The sequence below is a fragment of the Chelonoidis abingdonii genome, chromosome 1 (assembly GCF_003597395.2).
Source record: "Chelonoidis abingdonii isolate Lonesome George chromosome 1, CheloAbing_2.0, whole genome shotgun sequence".
In the NCBI taxonomy this organism is placed as follows: domain Eukaryota; kingdom Metazoa; phylum Chordata; order Testudines; family Testudinidae; genus Chelonoidis; species Chelonoidis abingdonii.
The window spans coordinates 138,792,991-138,819,698 of record NC_133769.1 but is presented as its reverse complement, the minus strand read 5'-3'; the positions used below and the strand labels follow the sequence as shown (position 1 = coordinate 138,819,698).

General features: G+C 42.3%; 1 protein-coding gene across 4 annotated transcripts in view; it reads right to left on the bottom strand.

Annotated features, from left to right (window-relative positions):
• The window catches only part of FAR2 (fatty acyl-CoA reductase 2), a 239,770-nt gene that overhangs the window by 43,037 nt on the left and 170,025 nt on the right, over positions 1 to 26,708 (bottom strand). For all 4 annotated transcript variants that reach the window (XR_012656761.1, XM_075070688.1, XM_075070684.1 and 1 more), the window contains 4 exons: positions 25,753 to 25,928; positions 23,225 to 23,404; positions 15,796 to 15,973; positions 14,382 to 14,426 (listed from right to left, as the gene is read on the bottom strand). Coding sequence is in view for 3 of the 4 variants with exons in the window: in XM_075070688.1 (XP_074926789.1) it covers positions 14,382 to 14,426; positions 15,796 to 15,973; positions 23,225 to 23,404; positions 25,753 to 25,928 (579 nt within the window). In the remaining variant the exon portion in view is untranslated. The remainder of the gene's footprint in view (positions 1 to 14,381; positions 14,427 to 15,795; positions 15,974 to 23,224; positions 23,405 to 25,752; positions 25,929 to 26,708) is intronic.

Genomic DNA, 26,708 nt, shown 5'->3' with positions numbered 1-26,708 from the left:
ACAAAGTGGCAGATGAAATTCCACACTGATAACTGCAAAGTAATTCACACTGGAAGAAATAATCCCAACTATACATATGTAATGATGGGTTTTAAATTAGCAGCTCAAGAAAGATCTTGGAATCACCTGAAAACTTCAGCTTACTGTGCAACAGTGGTCAAAAAGGCTAACAGAATACTAGAAAAGGGACAGAAAATATCATAATGCATTATATAAATCCAAGGTGCATCTACACCTTGAATACTGTGTCCAGTTCTGGTCACCCCATCTCAAAAAGAATATGGTGGAACTGGAACAGGTTCAGAGAAGGACAACAAAGATGATTAAGGGTATGGAATGGCTTGTGTATGAGCAGACACTAAAAATATTAGGGTTGTTCAGCTTAGAAAAAAAGACTCAGAACGGGGATATGATAGAAGTCTTTAAAATCATGAACGGTGTACGAAAGAAGTGAATAGAGGTGTGTTATTTACCCTTTCCCACAATACAGAAACCAGGGGACACTCCATGAAATTAATAGGCAGAAGGACTAATACAAACAAGAGAAAGTACTGTTTCACATAATTTAGTTAACCTGTGGGACTCATTGCCATGGGATGTTGTGAGGGCCAGAAGTATAACTGAGTTCAAAAAAGAAGTAGGTAAGTTCATGGAGGATAGGTCCATCAATGGCTATTAGCCAAGATGGTCACGCATGCAACTCCATGCACAGGGCCACCCTTAACCTTTGACTGCCAGAAGCCAAGAGGGGAAGACAGGGCTGGATCATTCCAACTGCCCTGTTTTGTATATTGCCCTGGAAGCTCTGGTACTGGCCCTTTCAGAGACTGGATACTGGGATAGATGGACTCAATATGACTGTTCTTATCTTCCCCTGCCACTCCTGAGCTGCCCATGCCTATCAGGGCCTTTGTGTGACTGTTGTAGTGTCTGTGTGTGGTGAATGGCACACACTGCCACAATCCAAAGGGGAGAGCAGAGTGCGGTTAACGGTGAACTGCTGGGGAAAGGGGAGTGATGAGCAAAAGGACAAGCCTTGGTGGAAGCTGCCAAAATCCTTTCCCCAACTTTTCCTTCCCTCTAAGGCAGGGGTGGAGCTTGCACAGGAAGTGGGGGAGAGCCAGAGATACTCAGCAGCCACAAGGTGGGGAGAAAGGAGAAGAGGATTTTGCAACATCACCTATTTATAAGCAATGTTCCAATATGCTCATCACATCAAACTACTGCGATACAATTCTTTTTAATCAGTCTGTACCTCCCTCAGATAATGAAGTAGCTCGCTAGCTGTGAAAGGTTGAGGACCACTGCTACAAACAAACAGAGCATGTCCAGCCCTGCATAACCACTTGTCTGAAATCTGGGCTGAAAAGCCTTGCTAGAATGATTATTTTTTAAGTTTGTTCTTAGCCCATAAACAATGCACGTTTTATGTCATTCTCATGCTTATTAAAGATATTAGTGTCACAAAAAAGTTGCAGATAAGTTATAATCATGTAAGCTTCCTCACCCAGCTCTGACAATTTACATCAATCATATCCTGCAGCAACCTTCTGTTGTTCTAGTCTTGGGCCACAAAACAATTCTGTCAAAACACTTCAATTCTAACTTACGACATTACCTTCTGCTACTCCATTTGTAGGCTACATACCTCTGGCAGCAGCATGTAGAGCTGTGTCCACGCTCTGATGTGTAGTTACATGTGTTAGTAAAAGGTTCTGTCCGACAGAAGGCAGCAGGGAAAGGCTCCAGCTGCTCCCTGCTGCCAGAGCCTTTCACTGCAGCAAGGAAAGGCTCAGCCTTTCTCCATTGCCTCCGCCCACCTGCCAGAACCACCCCCTTTCCTGTTGCTGGAGTCTTTCACTGCAGCACAGAAGGGGTCCAGCAATGGGGAGGCAGCCGGACACTACACTGGTAAAAAATAGCAGTGTAGACAGGGAGGCACTACTTGGGCGAGTAGAGAGCTGTGTAGGGTGTGCACTCAAGTACTTACCCACAGCCTTCAGCCATGCCTCTACTTTACTCACCTAAGCCACGCCTCACCAGCTACACTGCTATTCATACCCGGTTTGATGAGCTATGCACATACGTACACTGCACGTCACCCAAAAAGCATGCTGTGTAGATGCAACCTTAGTGCTCTCTTCAGAAGAAACAGCCAATCATGTTGAATTCTGTGATGTAAACAAATGTTGATCATATACAGGTAGACAAACTCACGTTCACTTGTGCCCCAAATTGCTACTTGAACCTTCTAGAAGAGGGAGGCTGATGCATACTTATTTACATATTGTAGTAGTTATGACATGTTATAAACATACACTTTATTCATATTGATGGTCATATGTATTTGAAGTAGATCTTCGATATATAAATAAATATTAATATATAAATAATTCAAACAAATTGAATGCTGCACATTATTTGGTTCATTATATGGGCTAATTTTTTATTAGATTGTTGACATTTTCTGTTTGGTATAATAAAAGCTACTTCGACTGAGATCTCTGAGATCACTTGCCTGTTTGAGTTTGACATTTTTACGCAGTATCCCAGCTGAAGAGCTCGGGGGCCAATCACAGTTCAGGACACATACCAAAAGCAGAGTTATTCCCGATAGCAACTAATCATAGCTTTGTAGGGGAGAAGGAAGGCTGTGCTACACTAAGACATAATTCTTCAGTTATAGGCTAGCAGAAATGTGATTCACTTCACATAACCTCAGAAATCCACAGATAAACCAAAGCTTCTCCTCCCAGCAACAGAATCAATTCGAAGCAAAGGAAAATAAATCACTCCATGCAATAAAGCAGAGCTCTGCCCCCTCACACTGTGTTTTTAACAGAATCCTATGGATTTGTGCAGATTAGACTCATATCTCTATATAAATGCTAATGAGGGGGGAAAGTTCAAAAGGTTTGGAGTTCAGGTTCAATTTGGATAAAGCAGCCAAAAGATGCTTATCTGAACTATCTGTATATCTGCAAAATTGGTCTGGAAAAACAGTCTAATCTCTTATATTTATAGGATGCCAATAACTGCAAGTCTAGGAACAAAATTCACTTTGCTTGTCAAGCACAGAAAATTACCCAAATGGAATTTTGCTTTTGCCATTATAGGTTTCACCCACTAAACTTCAATTATTCCTTCTTCTCTCATCATTGCAAGTAGGATCAAAAGAATGGGCCTGAAAACGGATAGACTGATCCATTCAGATCTCCTCAGCTAGGGTAGTCCAGCACCCAACATTGAGAACATCCTGCTTTCTGCTCCTGAAGGTTTCACCCTAAGCACTTCTAATTTCTATATCCCAGATTAATTCAGTTGCCTTGAGTGATCATTGATACAGATTCAGTCTCTGATGTAGCCTGTCTCAAGACCACTAAGGAATTTTAAGATAAGGACCAGAACTTTGAATTAGGCAGAGAAGGAATCTTAACCAGAGAGGGCATACGTGTGATATGCTTTCAGCAGCTTGTCTTGTTCAAAGTGTATATGTTAGACAAGGTGAAGTGTTTGATTGACCCTGACCAACAGGCCTACTTAGAGCAAATCCAGCCCTGAGAAGATGAACAGGTGGATCACAGTTGCTAATTTGTCATCTGCAATGGCTAGGCACAGCCTCCTGCCAATCAGAAATGAAAAAAAAAATTGTTTCTCATGAATTTCATTCACTGGTTATCATGAAACAGAGATTCAAACAAATATTAAGCTAAGAGCATGTATTCCCCTCCCCCCCCACTTACTGCCTGGTCCTGCACTCAATGAAGTCAAAGGGAAAATTTCAGTGGTGCAGGAACAAATCCTTGAAGAACAGATGGATACTTTTTATGGAGGGTCTGGCAGGATGTTAGCTAGCATCTTTGAAGTGTCTGGCTCTCCCTACCAGCAAATCTTCTGTCTTCCCTGGGTTGAAATCTCATGAAAATAGGCTTTATCACAAGATTTTTGTACTTCTAGTTTGTGGTTGGTCCAGACAGAGTTTGAGAACAGCCCTTTTTACAATATTTCAGCCATTCCACTTCCATTCCTAGCATAACTTGGAAATTCAGAGATGAGCTAACATGAAAAATAACCATACTTCTCCAAACCCGGTTTTAGTTATCAGATGGGGTGGGTTTTGTGTGAAGGTTCAAGGTGTGGTGTGTGCGTATGTGTATGGAGTGGCTTTATTTTAATCTAACCCGTCGACCATCTTAATTAAGGCCAAAAAATTGATTGGCAGATGAATACTGTGCATGTTTTTAAAATACAACTAGCTCAAAACAGAGAGAGTTGCCTCTAATCAAATGTGGTTCTGCTAATATGTAACATAGACAATTCAGGGGTTAGTTTTGAAAGCACTATGCAGGGATTATCGCTCCTTGATTTCCATTGATGTTAGTGCAAAAAGTGCAATTAAAACCATATATACTTTTGCCCCCCTTTAAGGAATGGATGGCTGAAAGGGAAAAAGTTGTCTTTTTCTATAACATCAGTATAAATCCAATAAGATCAGAAATAACTGAAAGTTGCTACCAAACAAAAGCTGTTTGGTAGTGTATTAGAGTGGTCTGCCCATTTAAGGGCCTGCGAAGTCAGGGAGCAGCAAGCCCTGGCCTCTGGACAAGCCCAGCAGGCAGGTGTTGGAAACCAGCTGATCCAGCTAAGCAGCAGCTAAAGAGTGGGTTCTGGTTCCTAGCTGGAATATATAAAAGTGAAGACCCAACTCTGCAACTGGGGAAGGGTCAGGCAGGAGAGACAAACAGTTCCCTGAGCAGCAACAGTAGGCTTCAACACGGTAGGTAAGCCCTGTGGTCACCCTGAGGCAAAGGGAAGGGTTGTGATCCTCGAGCTACTGGGTCAGCACTAGACCTGCAGTATCAGTCCAAGTCAGGACTATCACTTTTGTTACATTTTCCATATTTTTTGCATTTCTATGTCAGAGCCTGTATAGAAGGTAATAACATAGTTGGGGATCGCTGACTATTTTTCCCCAAGCTGGTGGACAGACCCACCAGAGGATATGCGAAATGTGATGACCATCCGAGTCCAGTTGTTAGGAGAGTCTGTGATACAAACACCTCTAGCCTATCTAATGAAAACTGACACTCTTTCTAGTTTCAACAGGAGGGATAGCTCAGTGGTTTGAGCATTGGCCTGCTAAACCCAAGGTTATGAGCTCAATCCTTGAGGGGGCCATTTAGGGATCTGGGGCAAAATCAGTACTTGATCCTGCTAATGAAGGTAGGGGGTTGGACTCAATGACCCTTCGGAGTCCATTCCAGTTCTAAGAGATAGCTATATCTCAATATATTATAAAGGTAATCCCTCCAATGTCAGTATTCAGGCAGGGTGGAGTAGGGAAACTTGCACTGATGCTGCCTGTGCTTCTATTGTTCCCTGGATAAACTTCAGTCTCCACGGCTGATGATCTAGCCTTTTTCATGAGTACTACTGTAAATGAAACATTTTAAGAATGTTGATACTTTTCTATACTCACTCAGTTATGGCAGTGATCTACAGCAATTGTTTTCAACCTTCTTTCATTTGGCGAACCCTAAAAAAATGTGACTCCTTTGGAAATTCAATCTGTGGTCCATGAACCCTACCACAGAAGTCAGACTGAAAACAATTCAGCTATAAATGTTACACATGCTCAGCACAGCATTTGACACAGTGTGAGGATGCTAAACCATGGGTTTCTACAATAATGACAACACTTCTGGGTTTTGTACTGTAGGTGGGGGTATTCACACACTTTTGATTGATCAGAAAAACAAAATGCCTTTTCTGGGATCTGAAACTTTATTTTCATAGTCACCTTTCACAGATCCCTTAGACATACTCTGCGGACCCCCAGGGGTCCGTAGGCCACAGGTTGAAAACTACTGATCTAGATACTGGGAAATAGTTATTTTGCAATATATAGGTTTTATATATGATATAAAATATAGTGTAGATATTAAAAAAAAACCACCACAGTGATCTTGCAATATATAAAAACCTAAATTTTATCACTCTGTAAATACTTCAACCACTTTTCTTGGGAGAGGAAAGACAGACCAGTGAGCTGTCCTCTCTGGGACTCTCAGTGCAAAGTCATCAAAATGTGTGAGAAAGCCCACACTGTCAAAGGAAACTGCAGAAGTGGGATTTTTCTTCTCGGACTTCCATGTGTGATGGAATTAAATTGTCAGATCCTGCACAGGGTTGTTAATGTGTTCAGTGTAACCTAAATGTACACTCATTCCTCGTGATTATTTTCTGCAGTCTCTTCATTTCAGAGATATAAGAACCTAGAATCTTGGCACCTGATTCATTTGAACAAAACCCAAAACTTTCACAATTTAAAAATATTCAAGTCACAAAATGTGGGCAATTTTTGTAAGAGAAAACTGCAGTTTAGGAAGAATTAGTAAAACAGTCCTGCAGTGTCAGAAACCCCAGCTGTACACTAGAATTCATTCAGCACTAAAGACGTAACTTTAAATCCTGGATCTCTTGAAGTCAATGGTAGTTTTGCCACTGACATCAATGAGGCCTGGATTTCACAGATGGAATTCAGGAAAAGATACAGTTATATGACAGTGTAAGCCTCCATTTCCCCTTTGTTGCTGAGCCAAGGAACAATGACATGAAATACACACGGGACCTTGTACAACTTCAGCAGATGATTTAATGAAAGAAGAAATATTATTGGTGGATGAAGATTCCAAATACTTTGCCATGTAGGTCAGAACTGACTTGTTGATAGTCAAAAAAAGTTCAAGAAAAACATTTTACAAAAGCAGTGAAACATTTCAAGTCACACAGTCATATTTGATCACTGCATTTCTTGGGTGGCTGAAAGACTCAGCTTTTGGGCTCCAGCCTCACAATGTGCCTGATGTATGCAAGTATACAGCACAACTTACTCAAAAAACAATCTCAAGGGAAATGAAGAACAAAACAACAGAACTTTGTTTTGTGTAATATCGTTCATGCAAATTGTATCCCAAAGAACACACCGAGTTAAATAATACAGATATAAAATTAAAATAATAGCCAATGGAGAGAAATTCAGAGATATTGGCAAAGAAGAAAAAAATCTCTTTTCAGATGATAGCTGAAAAGCAATAGAGAGTTAATGAAGCAGAGATTTACATTTCAGGGAGTTTCTAGACATAAGTTGCAGAGGAGATTCTCACCCTAACAGTGGCAAGGCTGTGTGAAAGAACACAGAAAAGACGTACTGGGTGAACCCAAGGTGCTAAGTGTGGAGAAGAGAGAGAGAGTAAGTAAAACATTTGTGAGCTTGTCCATAGTGTGTGTGTGTGCATGTAAAAGGCTGCATGTATGACAGATATAGCACAAATTCCTGATTAGAAACACAGGAGCCAGGATGGCAGACAGACTCTTGTATTGCAAAGAGAGAGAGAGAAGAAAAACATAGCAACCACTGCAAAAAAACAGAGTCAGCATAAGCTACTACTTAAGAAACTATAACTGCAAATTGACCTAAACAGATTCAAAACTCTGTTCAATACATTCAAGTATATCACATCTGCCCTTCCCTCTGAAAAATGAAATGGACACAAACCTTCAGAAGGTGGAAGAACAACCCAAGGTCCAGTAACAAGTGAAATCTTTAAAGGTGGCTTGCATTGTCTTTCTGGATAGCGTCTGCCAACATTTTGAACACTTCTCTGAGGAAGTGATGTGTCTGCAGCAATTTCTGACTCCAGATGTTCCCTCAGATGATGCTGGTTGTTCAGCTTCTTGGTTGCTGCTTCTTGGTTGCTGCTTCAAGCTGGGGCATTGATGTTGGAACAACTGGCAGTTCCCCAAATTCTACTGCTTTTCTCAGCCACAGGTCACCCCCAAATCTCACACTTGGTCAACATGGCAGAACTAAAACATATTGGGTTCCTCTTGTACTATATAAGACAAAGGATCCATTTATGTGAAAATACTTGCTGGAAGCCATGTACTGGTTCTCTGATAATCACGCGCCAGCGCTATTAGATCTACTTGTAGCTGATGAGGTACACTGGTCCTTCTCACCATAGCTTGACTTACTGGATAAATTCTGACTTGTAGTAGTATATTTGGTTTTAATAAGTCCAAATATGACTTGAGATTTCTGCCCATAAATAGGATCTCAGGTGTTTGGTTTGTCATGGAATATATCGTATTTCTATATGCTAGCAAGAAACATGCCAGCTTCTGCTGTAATGACCCTCTCTCATCTGTCATGGATCCCAGGGCTTGCTTAAACTTCTGTACAAACCTTTCAACCAAGCCCTTTGTGGCTGGGTTGTGTGGTATTAAGGTGATATATCTAATACCATTTTTCTTCATGAGCTGCAGAAACTCCTCTGAGGAACACTGAGGACATGGTCACTCACAGCTTGTTCTGGCAGTCCAGTTCTTGCAAATAAACTTCCAAGTTTTTCTATTGTCTATGCAGCTGTGGTAGTTTTCATGCAAAAAACTTCTCGCCATTTGGAATGGGCACCCCCCACTACTAGATACATCATTCCCAAAAATGGTCCAGCAAAGTCAATATGCAGATATTGCCAGGGAGTTTATGGCCATTCCCAGGGGCAATGATGCTGGTTTAGGCATGTGTTGTACCTGTTGGGAGTCCAAACATTCCTTAGCAAGCTGCTCTATTTGTTGTTCAATGCCTGGCCACCATACAAAACTTCTGGCAAGTGCCTTCATTTTTACTATCTCTAGGTGACCTACAAGGAACTCTTCTAAGACTCTTGTGCACAGTTTACTAGGTATAACAACATGAATCCCATAGGACACATCCTTAATGTAGGGTAAGCTCACCTTCCCATGTGTAAAAGCATGCCCAATTAGGGCTGTTAGCATATTTTCAGCTGTTCAGAGTGGCTTCATAAACCTGAGCTCACGTGGGATCCCTCTTGGCTTTTTGTATGCTTCCATTAAGTAGTCCACACACAAATTTGTCTTTCAAGGCCTCGTTAAGACCATCTTTAAAAGGACAGTGTTTTGGTAATGTTTTTAATTCTGTACCAAAGGAGGAAATAGATTCACCTTTAGGTTGATTCTGCGTATGAAACCGAAAGCCATGGGCTGCACATGAAATGCTGGCTGGGGGAGGCTAGTCCACAGCTCTGCCCCTTACATCTGAGGCCCGGCCCCACTCTTTCCACGCTCCCAGAACCCAGAGATCCCCGCACGGCCATTGGCCCCTGCCCCAGGCTGCCTGTAGACCCCCACAGCCCTGGAGTGCTGGGAGGGAGCGCACATGGCACCGCTGCAGGCTCCCCAGCCATGGGGCACCAGGAAGGCAGATGGCATGGCCCCAGCCCTTGGAGCCCAGTGGCACCACCGAAACAGGGCCCTGGGGGGCGGAATATGGCCAGGACCACGGCTGGCTGTTTGGGAAGACACAGCCTCCTCTACCCGCCGCCAATGCCCAAACCTTTCAGCCATAATCAGGCGCTTGGGTGCCAAGTGCTCCTGAACAATTTGCATTCTCTCTTTAAAAATTTTGCTTGCTGGGTTCTCTGAGATGATCAGACTGTATACTACACTGCGTGTTTTTGCTTTCAGCACTCTTAGTAACAGTACGTTTTTCTGAGAGAATCTTGTTTACTTCAACGTGCTGCTCCAGACTCTCTATAGATGTGGGCCAGTCCTCCATGTCAAAAGTCCTCCATTGTTCCAATATAGTCTGCTATTTCACCTCGCTGTTCTTAGTTTAGTAGTTTGGAGTACTCACAGTTGTGGCAGACTCCTCTTCTCCCTCCCTCCACCACCCTGGGGGCTGCAAGCAATGTGGTAAATAGTTTGCTATTCTGATGCATGGAAGGTTTTTGAAATTGTCATAGTCAGTTGTTCTGTATGATAGATATAGCACAAATCCCTGAATAGAAACACATGCACGTACACACTGTTGGAGCCACCAGGATGCCAGACTGTATTATAAAGAGAGAGAGAGAGAAAAAAAACCCATAGTACCACTCTATAACAACAAACTTGGTATGAGCAAATGCTTAAGAAACTCTAAGTGCATTTGCATAAACAGATCCAACACTCTGCTCGATACATTTAAATATATCATAGCTGGAATGCAATTATTTTAATTAATCTTAATATTAATGGACAGCCAGTGGAGTTTTGTGAATACAGAGGATGTGGTTTGAAAGGAATAACAAAGGCCTTGGATGAAAGTATTAGCATGAACATATCTATTTACTAATCCTGCTCTAGCATGAAGGGTGTATTCCACATGTAATTATAACAACTTTCATTTCCTAAGGTAAAAATGAGCTCATAGACTCATAGACTTTAAGGTCAGAAGGGACCAATATGATCATCTAGTCTAACCTCCTGCACAAAGCAGGCCACAGAATCCTACCCATCCCCTTCTATAACAAACTCCTAACCTATGTCTGAGTTATTGAAGTCTTCAGATTGTGGTTTGAAGACCTCAAGTTGCAGAGAATCCACCAGCAAGTGACCCATGCCCCATGCTGCAGAGGAAGGTGAAAAACCTCCAGGGCCTCTGCCAATCTGCCCTGGAGGAAAATTCCTTCCTGACCCCAAATATGGCGATCAGCTAAACCCTGAGCATGTGGGCAAGACTCACCAGCCAGCACTCAGAAAAGAATTCTCTGCAGTAACTCAGATCCCATCCCATCTAACACCCTGTTTTTATTAAGATGCTATGTCAACATAATCCTCCTTTGCTATGATTACAAACCACAAATCCTGTTATACACTGCACAAGGCTGACAATAGCGTAGTTTTATAGTGTAATCAACCTGGATAAAATAAAGATTAACAAAAATATACAGTATACCCCCATTTATTAGAATGTGCCCCTGGGGTAGCACATTGAATGGATGAGTATGATGGCATTAAACGACCATACTGATATCTAGGAAACTTAGTAGAATGAAAATAATCAACAGGACATGGTAATACCATGGTACAAAATATACAGAAGTCAGCTTCTGTACCAGATGACTGGAGGGTAGCCCATGTAATGCTGATTTTTAAAAAAGGCTCCAGAAGCAATTATAGGCTGACAAGCCTAACTTCAGTACCAGAGAAATTGGCTGAAACTATAAGTTACAGAATCATCAGACACAGAGATGAACATGGTTTGTGGGAGAAGAGTCAACCCAGCTTTTGTAAAGGGAAATGATGCCTTGACATTATATTAGAGTTTTATGAGGGGAACAACAAATGTGGACAAGGGGGATCTGGTGGAGATAGTGTACTTGACCTTTCAGAAAGCTTTTGATGAGGTCCCTCAACCAAAGTCTCTTAAGCAAATTAAGCAGTCGTGGAACAAGAGGGAAGGGCCTCTCATGGATCAATAACTGTTTAAAAGATAGGAAACAAAGGTCAGGAATAAATGGTCAGTTTTCAGAATGGAGAGAGGTAAATAGTCAGGTCCTCCAAGGAACTGTACTGGGACCTGTGCTGTTCAGCATATTCATAAATGACTTGGAAAAGGGAGTGAGAAGTGAGTTGGCAAAATTTGCAGACGATAAAAAGTTACTCAAGATAGTTAAGTCCAAAGCTGACTGAGAAGAGTTACAAAGGGATCTCACTAAACTGGGTAACAGGACAACAAAAAGGTAGATGAAATTCAATATTTTTAAGTGTAAAGTAATACACACTGGAAAAATAAACTTCAACTATACATACAAAGTGATGGGGTCTAAATTAGCTGTTATCTCTCAAGAAAGAGATATTGGAGTCATTGTGCATAGTTCTCTAAAAACATCTGCTCAGTGTGCAGTTGCAGGCAAAAAAGCTAAAAGAACGCTAGGAACCATTAGGAAAGTGATAGATAGTAAATCAGAAAATATCATAATGCCACTATATAAATTCATGGTGGGCCTGCACCTTGAATGCCATATATAGTTCTGGTTGCCTCATCTCAAAAAAGGGTATGTTAGAATTGGAAGAGGGCAAGACAAATGATTAGGGGTATGGAACAGCTTCTATATGTGGAGAGATTAAAAAGACTGGGACTGCTCATCTTAAAAAGATATGACCAATAGGGCTATGATAAAGGTCTCTAAAAGCATGAATGGTGCAGAGAAAGTGAATAAGAAAGTGTTATTTACTCTTTCACATAACACAAGAACTAGGGGTCATCCAATGAAATTAATGGGCAGCAAATTTAAAACAAATAAAAGGAAGCACTTCACAGAATGCACAGTCAACCATAGGATGTGATGAGTGCCAAAAGCATAACTGGGTTCAAAAACAATTAGGTAAATTCATGGAGGATAGGTCCATCAGTGGCTTTTAGTCAAGGTGGTTGGGGATGCAACCCCATGTTCGGGATGTCCCTAAATCTCCAACTGCCAGAAGCTGGGACTGGATGACAGGAGATGGATGGATCACTCAGAATGTCGTGTTCTGTTCATCCCCTCTGAAGCACCTGGCACTGGCCACTGTCAGAAGACAGGATACTGGACTAGAAGGATCATTAGTTTGACACAGGATGGCCGTTCATATGAGTTAGGGGACTAGTAGTAGTTCTGGTTTAAAACAAAAATCAAACTGATGAGAAATGCAGGGAAAAGGATATGCTTTTCATATGTATTATTATTACTGATTTAATTATCTATTGCATCTTTCTTCAAGGCAATTCTTTAGGAACACTAGGGTTTTATTCTCCATTATCCTGGATTTTGTTCCAAATGTGCAAATGTAAATAAACTGTCTCGTGGCCTGCCAACAGCTTACTCTGACAGACCGCATGCAGCCCACGGGCCGCAGTTTGCCCATCACTGGTGTAGGTCAGGCACTATTGTGATGTATGTGACACAAATGCATATAATGAGAAATGATAGTACATCTCTACCCTGATATAAAACAAATTCAGATAGAACATGGAAAAGCAGTGCTCTGGGGAGGCGGGGCTGCACACTCTGGCAGATCAAAGCAAATTTGATATAATGCGGTTTCACTTATAACATGGTAAGATTTTTTGGCTCCTGAGCACAGTGTTATATCAGGATAGAGGTGTATAAGAACTGCATTGCACTTGTTTCATGGGAATAAATGAACTTAAGTCCTTGTGTGAGACTTGAACCAACAACTTTGTTGCCTTGAATTGAATGCTTCCAACAGAAGCACATATAGGTAACATGTCCTGGAAATGACATGTGTAATTAAAGTTTCTATTTTATGACACTGTTTTCAGTTGCTTATAACTTTGCCAGATCTGAACTGTTCAGACTGAAGTTTTCCATGCCAGGTATGTGTCTCAGGCTGAATTTTCTTGGAAACTTTCAGTAGAAACGATTTAGTCACTTCTGAGTACAAGATTAGAGAAAAATACATTGTTTTGCCCATGTTAAAAAATTCTAACCACTATTTCATTGAGAATCTCTAGTGCCCCCATTCTTTGGAGCAAGGAGTTGGACATTTGGCTGGAGGTGGCAGACATGCTAAACTCATGGAAAAAACACAGAAATTGGGCTTGTTTTTGGCTTAATTTGCTTGTGATTTGCTTGTTGGCTAGTTTTTGGATTGTGGCTTTCAGCTTGTTACTTCCTTTTCTCGATCAGCTCCTGGAAAGCAGCGGCAAGATGGGGAGAGAGTCAGGGTGCATAGCAGGCCCACCACAGTTCCAGACTGCATGCGGGGGTGATCTAGTCACAGAGCGTTGGGGTTCTTAGGGATTGGCTTGTTTTGACCTGGTTTTGAAATGCAATTAACTTGATTTTTGGCTTATTGTGCAAGTCAGGATGCTTATTTACCATGTGAAAGTTGGCATCTGTGCCTGCCATCAATGATGTGCCTTTTGCCAGCCCCACAAAAATTTGCCCAAATATGGCCAATTTATAAGCCTCTGAAAATCACAGTTCACACATGCTCAGTAGAGCTGGATTCTCCCAAGATTCTGTCTGCAGTGAGCACGCTCCATACCCACACAGATCCTACATGCTGACCAGGATGAGCATTTGGTATCCCCGTAGAGCTCGGAACATGCTCCCTATTAGCTGCCACTGTTGTGCCAGGTACCAGAACTGAAAGCATGGAGACTATGCTCTCAATGCACCTTCTGCTGGTAAGAGGCCAGGATCCTGTGGAAAAGCTAGTATGTGATCATGTAATTAAAGACTGTATCATAATGCATATGCATAACAAGGGGGACAAAATAAGCTTGTACAGGTAACATTAATTCTTTTATTTCCTAACTTTTCAGTACTTGACTATGCAACCTTAATGTTGTTTTAAGGTAGTTTTTTTGGATGCAGTATAAACAGACAACACTGTCGGGTCCTGTAGGCATATGCCTATAAAGATATATGGTATGTGTCTCTATTAAAATCTACAAAATGCTATGGAATTTTCTGCACACATGTTTTGAGCAAAGGAATTTTTTTTTAAGTAGTAACTATACGTACCGCAATAATCATTCCACTTGCTCCATGGAAGTTGTCAATCCAACCCTGCAAAAAAGGAAAGACATATTTTATTATTTCTTTCAACAATGTTTAGCTCACACAGACTTCAAAAAGTGTTACAGTGCTGTGGTATGGATGAAGTCACTTAATCAGACCACTGTTAAAAAGGATGCCAATTTAGCTTGGACAACCACCAGAGAGCAAAGATAGCACAACATATTGATTTTAAATAAAGGATACATGGTAAACAGCCAGTGTTGTCTGCAGTTTACGACCTAGTCAAATATAGTCAAATTTTGTTTTAAAGATCACCACATTAGGGTAGTAATTTGACTATGTGTACCAGATCTGACTTTCCAAATGCCATGTAATCTTGGTGTTGATGCAATCACCTCAGCTTATAATGATCAGTGTGGCATATCTGTGTAACGGTCAGATTGGAGGTAATTTATTTGATTTTTCCTGAAGTTTTCAAAGACAGTAAAGAATATCAGTACTCTTGAACAGCACTCTATTGCAATAAGGAAAGTCACATCTTGTGAGAATGTTAATTAGAACCAATAATATTTCGAATGACTTGCAATGACACTATTATGCTGCACTCTGTCCTTCCAAGATGGATATTTTGGTTCAGATCCTAGGTGATGTCTGAGCTTTGCCTGGTGCCACTCAGGTACAGAAGAGGCAAAGATGACTGTCACCTTTATGACTCAGGTGCAAGCCTAGGACCTGTTGCATCTCCTAGTGCCAGTAGTAAATTTGGCCTAGAATATTTATTTCAATGTATAAATGTAGCTGAATTCTATTCCATGTGTGGTACTCCTAATAGTTGCAACACTCCCCATAAATGTGCATCTGGAGCATCTCAGCTTGGTGAGTTGCTGAATGTCATGTTATGGCATCCAAAAACCACTCACAAATGGCCCTACCTGGCATGCCTAGCAGACTGCCTTAGCATAAAGATCAGGATGGACAGCCTGACCTATCCTATGAGCCCTAGGAGTGTTCCCCCAGCTGAGTGCTGAGGTATGTTGGCATGGCAGCGTGTAGAACCTCTCCAGATACAGGACTGTAGTCTCCAGTATTGCAAGCCCAGCATTTTCCACCAACAGTAAATTCAATTCATTCGTTTTTTTTATTTTAAATTGCCTTTTTCAACTTGCTCAACGTCTCCAGGAAAGAATCACATTTGCAAGTCTTGCAGTTCTGCACCAGACACTGCCTGCTCCCATCTCCCACAGCCCTCCCTGGAGACCCTGAAGAACCAGAGTGCACTTCTAAGATGATCAGCAGGCATCTTTGTAATGCGGGGTTGCCCCCCGGACAGAAGGCTGGATTTAGAGCAGGAGCCTCAGCTGTATCTGGAGAGCACTCAGTGGGAAATGCTTAAAAGAAGGAGCATAATCAGGCGTACTGGGAAAGGCTCATGCCAGCTGGCTCCCACGATGGATGGCCTGATGATGGCAACGTTGAAGTGCTCTTTCTCTTGCTGGACCAGGTACTCTGCTAAGGCTTTGGTGTATGTATACGTATTGGGCCAGTCCCCAATCAGCTTAGGTGTGATCTCTTGAATGATAGATTCATCCAGCCACCTAGTGGGACAAAGAAAATAATTTTGTTGACATAAACCACATGGACAGATGAATGAAATGAGGAAGAAGTTAAGCAAATTGGTCAGCATACTCAGCTGTCTACAGTTTCAAGACTCTTACCTGCAGTGGAGAGGTCAGCAACTAGAATACTTTCAGGCAAAAGAAGGAATAACTGGGAGTTTTGTTATTTACTATAATGGAGCCAGGATTTCACCCCTACTAGAGATGTGCTGCACCAGCATTGTTTAGTAATGCAATTTTTACTGGTCTAGACAAACCCTGATGGATGTTCATAACCTGGCCCTATAGTTCCCTCCGAATTAGCTAGCAGTCCCCAGCTATGCATGCAAACTCTTGGAAAAATTCAATTCACCAAGAGTTTAGCAGCATTACAAAAGTTTAAAATATCACAATTACCTTCTTCAATGATATTGCAATTGCATTTATTATGCAAATATCTGACATTATCACTGGGGTTGCATGCAGGGTCCCTTTCCAAATCTCCCCACCAGCTCCCACCACCACTACCACGACACCCCCACAGAAAATCATGTGTTTAGTTCTGCTCTAGCCAAGCACAAAGGTTTGGTCCATTTTTTCTGAAAGGTAGTGTGGCTTAGTGGATAAGCTGAGCTTGCTATTTGAGAGACCTTGGCTGTACCAGATGTGGCTTTGTAGAACCTCTGTTGTCTTCAATTTTTCCATCTGTTAAAGCAGATGAATGATATTTGCTTTCCCCTCTGCCAAAAGATATTTTTATGGAGGTGAATGAATGCCAGTGGCTAGCTCAATAAGTGTTATGTGTTCCCTTCTATTACTGCTACCAGATGAAGGAGTTACCAATTTGGCTTCTGAAGTCAAGGTCAGTGCTGTTAAAATGGAGGCCCTGGGTTCAAACTGCACTCTGGCAAACCAACAACACTTTGCTTATCTGCATGTGTTTTGGTTCAGAGAGAAAGGGAGCTGGCTGTGTTTCTGAAATCTACAGACAAGGCTGGCAATCAAGATAGGTTCACAGAAGTCTGGCGCATAACTCCATAGAACTGAAAATAAAGTCCAATAACCTTTTATTAAGTTTTGGAGCTTTTTCTTTGTGGTGGACAGAAGAGCTCACTGGGGACATTCCAGTGATGCTCCGCTACTTTCTTCTCTCCCCTATCTCTACATAAAATAAGGTGAGAAGACCTGATATCTTAAAATAGGCCACTTGGGGCCAGAAAATGGAAGGGTGCATGTGCTATATCAGTGGTCTCCAATCTTTTTACACCCAAGATCACTTTCTGAATCTAAGGATAACCCAGGATCTACCCTGTCCCTTCCCCAAAGCCCTGTCCCTTCCAGAAAGCCCCACCCCACTCATTCCTTTTACCCCCCCTGTTGGTCGCTCTCTCCCACCTTCACTCACTTTCACCGGGCTGGGGTAGGGGTTTGATGTTCAGGAGGGAGTGCGGGCTCTGGGCTGGGGCCAAGGGGTTCACAGTGTGGGAGGGGGCTCTGGGCTGAGCCTGGGGCAGGGGGTTGGGCAGGGTACAGGACCTCCTGCTGGGCAGCTCTTACCTCTGGTGGCTCCCGGTTGGCGGTGGGCACAGCAAGGCTAAGGCAGGCTCCCTGCCTAGCCCGGACCCACACCGCTCCTGGAAGGGGCCAGCGTGCCCCTGCGGTCTCTGGGGAAGAGGCGGGGGAATGTGGCTCCACACGCTGTCCCTCTCTGCAAACACTGCCCTGGCAGCTCTCCCAGCCAATGGGAACTGTGGGGACGGTGCTTGCAGACAGTAGCAACACACAAGAGGGAGAACATGCCACCCTCCCCCCACCCCCCAGGGCCATGGGGCTGCACTGGCCACTTCCAGGATCAGCGTGGGACCAGGGTAGGCAGGGAATCTGCCTTAACTGCAGCCACACTCTGCCAGAGATCGCAATTGACTGGGAGATCCTCTAGGATCAGGGGCAGCTCTAGGTATTTTGCTGCCTCAAGCACTGCAGGAGGCTGCCTTCGGTGGCTTGCCTGCAGGAGGTCTCTGGTCCTGCGGATTGGGCAGCACGCCTGTGGGAGGTCCACCGAAGCCACAAGACCAGTGGACCCTCTGCAGGCATGCCGCCGAAGGCAACCTGCCTACCGCCCTTGCGGCGACCGGCAGAGCGCCCCCCATGGCTTGCCACCCCAGGCACGCTCTTGGTGTGCGGGTGCCTGGAGCTGCCCCTGTCTAGGATCGACCAGTTGATCACGATCAACCAATTGGTGACCACTGTGCTATATCTTGAGAACCACTTCATCAAATGAGCTCAAATTTGCACCACAAACTCTGTCCCTGAACTAGCACAGCAATTTTAAACGAGTTCTGACTACAGAAGGTCAGGAATTTTCTGACAAAATATTATTTTTTTCAAATTGAAAATAGCAGACTCAAAACTGTTTGCAGGAAAGGGTTGGTTTTATTAATCTCGATTGGGGGAAAAAAAGTTTTCAAATTGTCGAAACAACACTTTTCAACATTTTTGAAACAAAAAGTTTCCTTTTCTGGTTCAAAACGACTTCATTTTGAAAGTATAGTTAATTTATACTAAATAAGGTGAAATTCTATAAAAGGTCAAAATCAAAACAGAACATTTCAATTGACTCCTGGAAAATTTCAGCTCAGATTCCTGGTTCAGGAAAATTTTCAAAATTTCAACTTTTCATCCTAAATCGGGATGGGAGAAAATGTAGAAATCTCAAAAACTCTTGTGGGATAGGAAATGGTTTCCTGCTCACTTCCAGTTCTGACCATGTATGTGGATTTCAGAAATAATGCAAAAATTCAGCTTTAAACAGAAACCCTGCCTACAGTCACAGCTATGGTCAGAATACTGCCTTTGCTTTCTCAGTGTAATTGAGCTACCATAGGAATAAGCCATCAGGGGTACCAGGGCAAATTGTAATGCTGATTTACCAGATGTTGCAACTTGTCCATCTAATATATCTAGGGCCCTACCAAATTCACGACCATGAAAAATGCATCACAGACTGTGAAATCTGGTCTCCCCCTGTGAAATCTGGTCTTGTGTATGCTTTTACTCTATACTATACAGATTTCACAGGGGAGACCAGCGTTTCTCAAATTGGGTGAGTCCTGACCCCAAACGGAGTTGCAGGGGGGTCACAAAGTCATTTTAGGGGGGGTCACAGTATTGCCACCCTTACTTCTGTGCTGATGCCTTCAGAGCTGGATGGCGCTGGCTAAGGGTTCAGCTCTGCAGGCAGCAGCGCAGAAGTAAGGGTGGCAACACCATACCATGTCATCCTTACTTCTGTGCTGCTGCTGATGGTGGCTCTGTCATCAGAGCTGGGCTCCAAGCCAGCAGCCACTGCTCTCTAGCTGCTCAGCTCTGAAGGCCATGCTACCACCAGCAGCAGCACAGAAGTAAAGATAGCAATACAGCAACCTCCCTACAAAACCTTGTGACGCCCCTACCCCCCCTCCTTTTTGGGTCAGACCCCTACAATTACAACACTGTGAAATTTCAGATTTAAATACCTGAAATCATGAAATTTATGATTTTTAAAATCCCATGACCATGAAATTGACCAAAATGGACTGTGAATTTGGTATGACCCTAGATAAATACTTTCAAAGTGCCCAGCTAAAAAGTGCCCTGTCATGACTCCAGTATCTTCGGTGAGCCTCCACGCCACTCTGAGCGATAGTTGAGAGGTTTGTGCTACAGACCCTCTCAAGAACACCAACCTCCCACATGCTACGATTAATCGGTTTTCCCATCATGGAAGTACCGAGCCAACAATTCAACAAGGCCTTATGCTGCCCTACATTTTCTGTGACCTACATTCGAGGTTTTGAAAGGCTAATTCATGTACTAACTGCTTTTCCTCACTGCTGTTGGTGCCTTATGAAACCAAAGAAAAATGCTGTGGTTAGCTGTCCACTGTCCCCCTGCTCCACCAAACAGATATGTCGTTTTCCCCTGAGAAAATGTGACTTTCTGTATTAAGATTTTACACTTAACACAAATCAAATGCTCCCTTATGTAAATTAGAACTGAATTCCTTTTACATTTCCTATAATATTATAATCAGGGACAACGTGCACCCTGCTTTAGTCCACACTGTATAGACTATGCTGTGCTCCTTACCTCAGTGCACCCTCCAAAGCTGATTTCTCTCAGCTTTAGATTAAGGCATACCTTGCTTGATGTAGCAGATTATACGTTTCCTCTAGTGGCCTGGTGGTATTTAGAAGTGTGACTTTTGGTTTTCACAGATCAATCTTAAAGTTTCAGTTACAGTTAAAGAAGCATCATATTTAAAATCAGGGACATAGAAGGAGGACAAACGCAAAAAAACCCCAACTTGACCAAGGATTCAAGCTGAGTCAATAATCATAAATACAAATTAAATCTGTCATCGAGAGGACCATTAAAGGATCTGTTATTTAGGTACAATTGAAGGTCATGCCTTTTAATAACTTTGTAAAAATTCTGCTTTCCTATTAGACTAAGAAGCTTCTTTACACGTTAGCCTTAAAAATCCCCGTTATACACCATAACAGCCAATATAGAAGAGTATATCTGAATGACCTGTTCCAGTTTCTGCTGGCATTGGCTACTATGAACCCGAACAGCAGATGAACAGCCAGGATTATAATGTATTGCCAGCCTCACACATACAGATATATGAAACTTAAGAAAAGAAAAATATAGATGCTTGTTCAGTTGAGTGCTTTAAAATCAGTTTTCAAACAGACATTTGATGAAGATACGAAGGGATGCTTTCACATCCCAAATTATAACTTGCTATTTCTTTTCCCTTTTTACTGACACAGTCCATGTAATTCTTTGGATATATGTGAGGTAGAGGAAGGGATTAAGGGGAAAACTCCCTTACCTATTAATTATCTTTCTTTGAACCCTTCTGGACTAGCGCGCACAATCAGATATACTTCCTCCTAGTTAGCTGATGACAGAAGAATGAACTATTCTGATAGCATCACCTTTGTCTCCGTCCTCTTACCCGTTCTTTGTCTCCCTCCCTGCGCCAGCCAGTTCTCTGCTCTTCACATTCTCCCTTAGTCTCCTGTCCCCAACTTGCCTTTGTATTTTCCTTACTTTTCTCCATCACAAGTCCCTGATCTTGACTTTCTCCCTCCTACTCCCCCATATTCTTCTGCAGCCTCCCCTCAACACCCCTATCCACAAGTATCCTTCATGCACCATTACAGTTTCCAGACCACTTTCCAAACCAAGAGTCTGGCAATCTTCGCTGAGTGCCCCCTAGTTTCAGTGCCTTTAAAAACAATGGGAGACAGTAGTCCTCTTCACTATGGGCAGCCTTCACGCCACCTGCAAAGGCTGCAGGGAAGTGGCAGCCATCTTAACTGAGGGCAGCCTGTGGCTTCCAGCCCACTGAAAGCAATGGAAGATAGTAAAGCTGTTGAGCAAGGACAACATTCACAAGAATGCTGCCAGAATTCAGGCAACCATGAGAAAGTGTAAGGCAAGCAAGTAAGCAAGCAAACAAAAAACCAAACTGTAGTGACCAAGAGTTGACAACTGTATACTGCTGAGGCAAACATACAACAGAGCAGGTAAGAGCTAGCACCTCACCCCTTAACTCTCTGAAGCTTTCATCATTACTGCCTTTGCCTGTGCAACCTGGAGGCTGCGGTAGAGGCATATTGTCAGAAATCCCTGCCGACTTCAGAGACTCATTCTGTCCTTTGCTCAAGTCTTTTTTTCTGAGCCAGCACTTGCCAGTGACAGACAACTGAACTCTGCAAGCTGGCTAAACCCCTTATGTGTAAGTAGTGAAGGCGGGAGGTCCTGATATCATTAAAGTTATTTTGACTCCATATGTTGGCTGGGGAGAACTATATTCAAGACTCTGGGCTGCTAGAGGAAAATCAAAGACAGAACAAGTATTTGACGTTACATTTTCCGATTAGCACTCAGAAAGTGCAATTGTTTATTTTGGCAAACTGGGATTCAAGAGCCAACCCAAATTCTATTCTTTCCTCAGAGAAGAAGCCAGCAGATACTGCTTTGCCCATCTCTGAACAAGTCCAAAGGACACGGCAGCACACACCTGCATTCTGAGCTAATGGCTGGCAGAGTTAAAGCTGATATTATGCAAATAGGAAATTATTTGAAAAGAAAAAGGAAAGCAGAACAAACTGCCATGGGGAAGTTTAATTCTTCTCAGGAGAAGGCTTCCCTGGAATCCCTGTCAGCAGGTTTTGTTTTTCTTTCTAATTATCCATCTATTCAACAAACTCGGTTAAATAGACACTTTTGTTGTCCTGCAGATTTACTGAATTCTCCAGCTGAGCTGTGGTTTTCAATACAGAATGAACCTGGCCCTGCAGATGGACAGCTCATACATGGGGAGAAAGCAGTTGGAAAGGAGCCATTAGAAAGGGCTAAACTCAGCAGTCAGGGCTGGGATTCTTGCAATGAGCTGCCATCATTTTAAATCTCTTTCTAAAACAGTGAGTCTGATTCACTCGAGTCTGACACTATTTGGGACTGCACTGAAATACGTGGAGTAACACTGAGTGACAACAGGAGTAATGCAGTGGTGAATCATGCTCACTTTCTGAAAAGGTACAGCTCCTGTTGAGGGAACAAGAGTGTTGGGACTTAGAAAACGAAGAAGCACTGTGTCATTCTCACTAACACCACAAGCACCATCAACTGACTCCATGCTGGACCATAAAGAGTCACATGCCACTATAGATAAAGACTGAAGAAAAACAGCTGAAATAATAGGATTGACACATATGGATCATTTTATTTGCTAATTCTTTCCTATTCAAAATGAAATCAAAACACCGTTGGAAGGTCGATCCAAATCACAATCTAATGTGACTTTAAAAGACCTCCAAATAAAGACTCAGAGGCTATGTCTATATTGCAAATATTTCCAGAAAATATGAATAAAAATAGGTTAAAGAGGAAGGCCAAAAATACCAACATTATTGGATGCAAGCATGTAGGAATGATTCCTCCAATCAATATTTTGAAAGTTGATCTCTTGAAGATACTTGGAATCCAAGTTACCACCTTTGTCTCCTTCTTCTCTTACACACTCTTTTCCCAGCACTGTTAGCTGAGGTGCAAATGCGAAGGACACTGCACGTATAATTGGTCTGGGGGAACATTCCATAGCATAGGTGTATGAACAATCCAGTCATAGGTTTTCTGCAGAGGTGGCGCATCACACCAGCATCAGGTAGGAAAGCTGTGTTTGTTTCTACTTACTCCACTAAGTCGCAGAGCTTCTTGGTCTCAACAGGTGGTGGGTAGATGACTTCATCTATAATTCTCTTATTACAATATGCATAGGCAGTAGAGATGTGGATAAAGGCCTCGAGCTTCTGCATCTGCCGGGCTAGCAGTAAGAGCTGTTGTGTGCCCATGACATTCAGCAGCAGGGCATGTCTAGATAAGGGGAGAGAAAACAAACAAAAGGGGTTCATAGGGGATAAATGTATTTAAACTACATATACTGCAAATCTCTCCTCAGAGGCAAACCTCCACAGTGAGGAAACTAGGTCACAGCAGAAGAGGAAGTTTAAATGAGATGCAAGAGGCGAAAATAGTTTTCACACATGTAGTACTGGATGTTTCTACTATGAATCCACTACTCTGGTCAAAAACTCAGGAATATTTCTACACAATCCAATGGACTGGAGGCAAAGTTCCTCATTAATTTATTATGGAAATTAAAACTGAAAACACTTCTTTTCTGGCATGTTTGCTGAACAACCATTCCACCTCAAGAAAAATACAAGTATTTAGACAGAACGACATTAAGTGTTGTTCTTATTGACTTTTTAGTTGCATTCAACATGATCTCACATCTGGTCTTGAAGGACACATGCTATACCAACATACAAGGGATTCCAGATAAGTATATGGGGCCTTGTCCAAAGCAATGGAACAACACTAGAAGAAGCCAAAGTTACAAGTAATAAAATTAGTGATTCCAAGGAGTTGGGGGGAAAGAGTTGGTAAAGGAGTAGGGAAAATGGGTACCAATGTGAAGATCTTCCCTGAAACACTCAGGATATGAGCAAGGTGTTCTGCTTGTTTGCTTCATGGGCTCTGACTGGGGGTGTCAGGAAGCACATCCAGTGGAAGCCGCGATCGGCCGAACCTATGCACATGGCAGGTAAACAAACTAGCCTGGCCCGCCAGGATGCTTACCCTGGCAAGCCATGTGCCAAAGGTTGCCGATCCCTGACCTAGTCTATAATTGGAGCAGAGTGAATAATAGGTTTTTCAGCTCACTCTCAATTCAGAACTCTCCCCTCTCTCCTAAAAAAAAAAGATTTTGGAGAAATTCAAATGATTTTTTGAAAAATATTCACCAAATAAAAAAGTTGAAAAAATTTGTTTCAGGTCAAACAAAATGATTTGTTCAACTCAAAATGCAATAATTAATTTACATTTAATGCCTTTTAAAACTTTTTAGAATATAAGTAAAAGGAATTCTGAATCAAAAAGTAATTTCAAATTGAAAAATCAAAATGTTTAATTTAAAAAATGTAAAACCAAAATATTTCAGTGTTCTCCCCCCTTGATGTGAACGATTTGATGAAACCAACATGAACTTGCAAAACATTTCAGTGTTGCTGAATACTCATTTTGTTTTTTTTACCAAAAAAATTTTTGGCTGAAAAAATTCACTAAATTCTATCTATAATCTCATTTTAAGGACTTTGTTTTTGGAACACAAGAACATTCAATTTATTGTGCCATACTGAATCAACAGTCCCTGGAATCCACTATCTTGCCCATAGCAGCAACTCACCCCTCGTGTTTCAGAGGAAGGCAAAAAATACATACTACATTTATACAATGCTCTGGGAGAAATTCCCCCCTGGTCCTTGTGGTGATTAAATATATTTACAGTAACAATAAGTGAAAAAAACTCTCATGATGAGCAATGGAGACACAATCAATGTAATGTCTCAGAGAGTGATATTGTAATGGTCATTAATGAACTTCTTTTGGGGCCTGTATCTATGACCACATTCAGATCATTATCACTGTTAAAGTGGGGCTCAAAGGCACCAATCACAATTCAGACCCCATTGTGCTAGGAACTCTTTCATTAATATGTGACAATGAACAAACCAAGTGCTTTTCAAGGTAATGTCTTAAGTAACAGGCCATCTTTTTAAAATGCCTCATTACAATGAAGGCAACATTTTCAAAGCTGGGTGAATATTTTAAAATGTTATGGTACCTTGTGATTTGCTATTTAAAATATGCTGCTTCAAACATTTATCATTTCTCTCCTTGAGTTACCTTTAGTGAAAAAGTAGGACCAATAACATTAGCTGTAGAGTCAGAGACTGCGTGGACTCACTTCACACTCCTTCCATGTAGCCCTGCCAATACATCTGAGTCCGGGCACATAGCACCCTCCTGCTGTCCCAGTTTTGGGGCCTCACCTAACTCTGCCAGTGCACTGCAATCCTAATTTGCAGGACTCCTTTTTATTCCTGTCCTGGTCTCCATGTAGCAATGCCACAGTACCTCAATCTTGATGTGTATGTGTGTATTTTTTTAAGGTCTGACGTGATATTTTAGGCAGTCAATAGTTTGAGCCCTTTAAATTGTATATCCAATCTAAAATTTATGTGCAGTTTGAAAACATACCTGGAGAATTATTACTGTAATTGTACAAGAAAAAACAATAATGGTCTCTCATATTTTGTGTTTCCCAGTAAGAAGCTAAGTTCTACTTAATAAATGCAAACAGAGGACAAGGGACATACTTTAGTGGCTCATCAAAGCGAACTGTTGCTGCACAGTGGAAGACAACATTGACCTGGGACAGAAGCTCCTGTGAGTCCTTGGCACTGATGGCCAGATTTGGCTGAGTGAGTTCTGCATTAATGGGCTTAATCTTCTCCTGGAAGTTAGGGCAATCTTCCCGGACTCTGTCAAAGACCTAGAAACACAAACACAATGATCAGCTACTGAATCATGGACTACAGCTATCATTCCTATTGATGATAATAGCACCCTGATTAACAGTCTGTTAGGTTCATCAACTGATGCAAATATAGCAAACATGACAGAGAATAACTGATACTTCCACATGTCATAGTGGTAGGAGGTTCTTTATTGGGGCATGTAGGCAGATAAATAATAATGGACCTGATCGTCCCCTCTCATAGAAAAACCTGTCAGAGAGAGTGCCCTCCCAAAAATTTGAGGACTGGATGAGTTGCTCTGCTGAAGAATGAACAAAGGGTCCTCTCAGCATCCCATGTCTCCTGGGGAATCCACTGGAGATCCCATGTCTCCACAGTGGCTCTGCAACCCCCTATACACAATCTGGCTAGCATTGCTCCAGTGGAGCTCCATTGCCAGGATTTCCTCCACTGATGGTTGACCCTAGAACTTTATATGAACAAGTGGGGGATGAGGGTAAGGTGTGGAATGGTACCTATGGGAAAGTTAAAGCAGTATTAGGCTTTGTTAGATTTCCTGCTGCTTCTACAAAGAGCTTGAAGGGAGGAGGGAGACAATGTGCACCATCCTGCCCCCCAGCTCTCCCTCTGTCACTGCCTGCCGATTCCCTCTCACAGTTCATGTACTCCCAGTTCCACAAAGAGCCATCCATGATATCTGGAGCAGAGGGATCAGTACTGGGGAAGTGGCTGACCACTGCCTACCCTTTTGCATGGAGGGGTTCCTTTTCATGCAGATCTCAGAGACAAGTGGG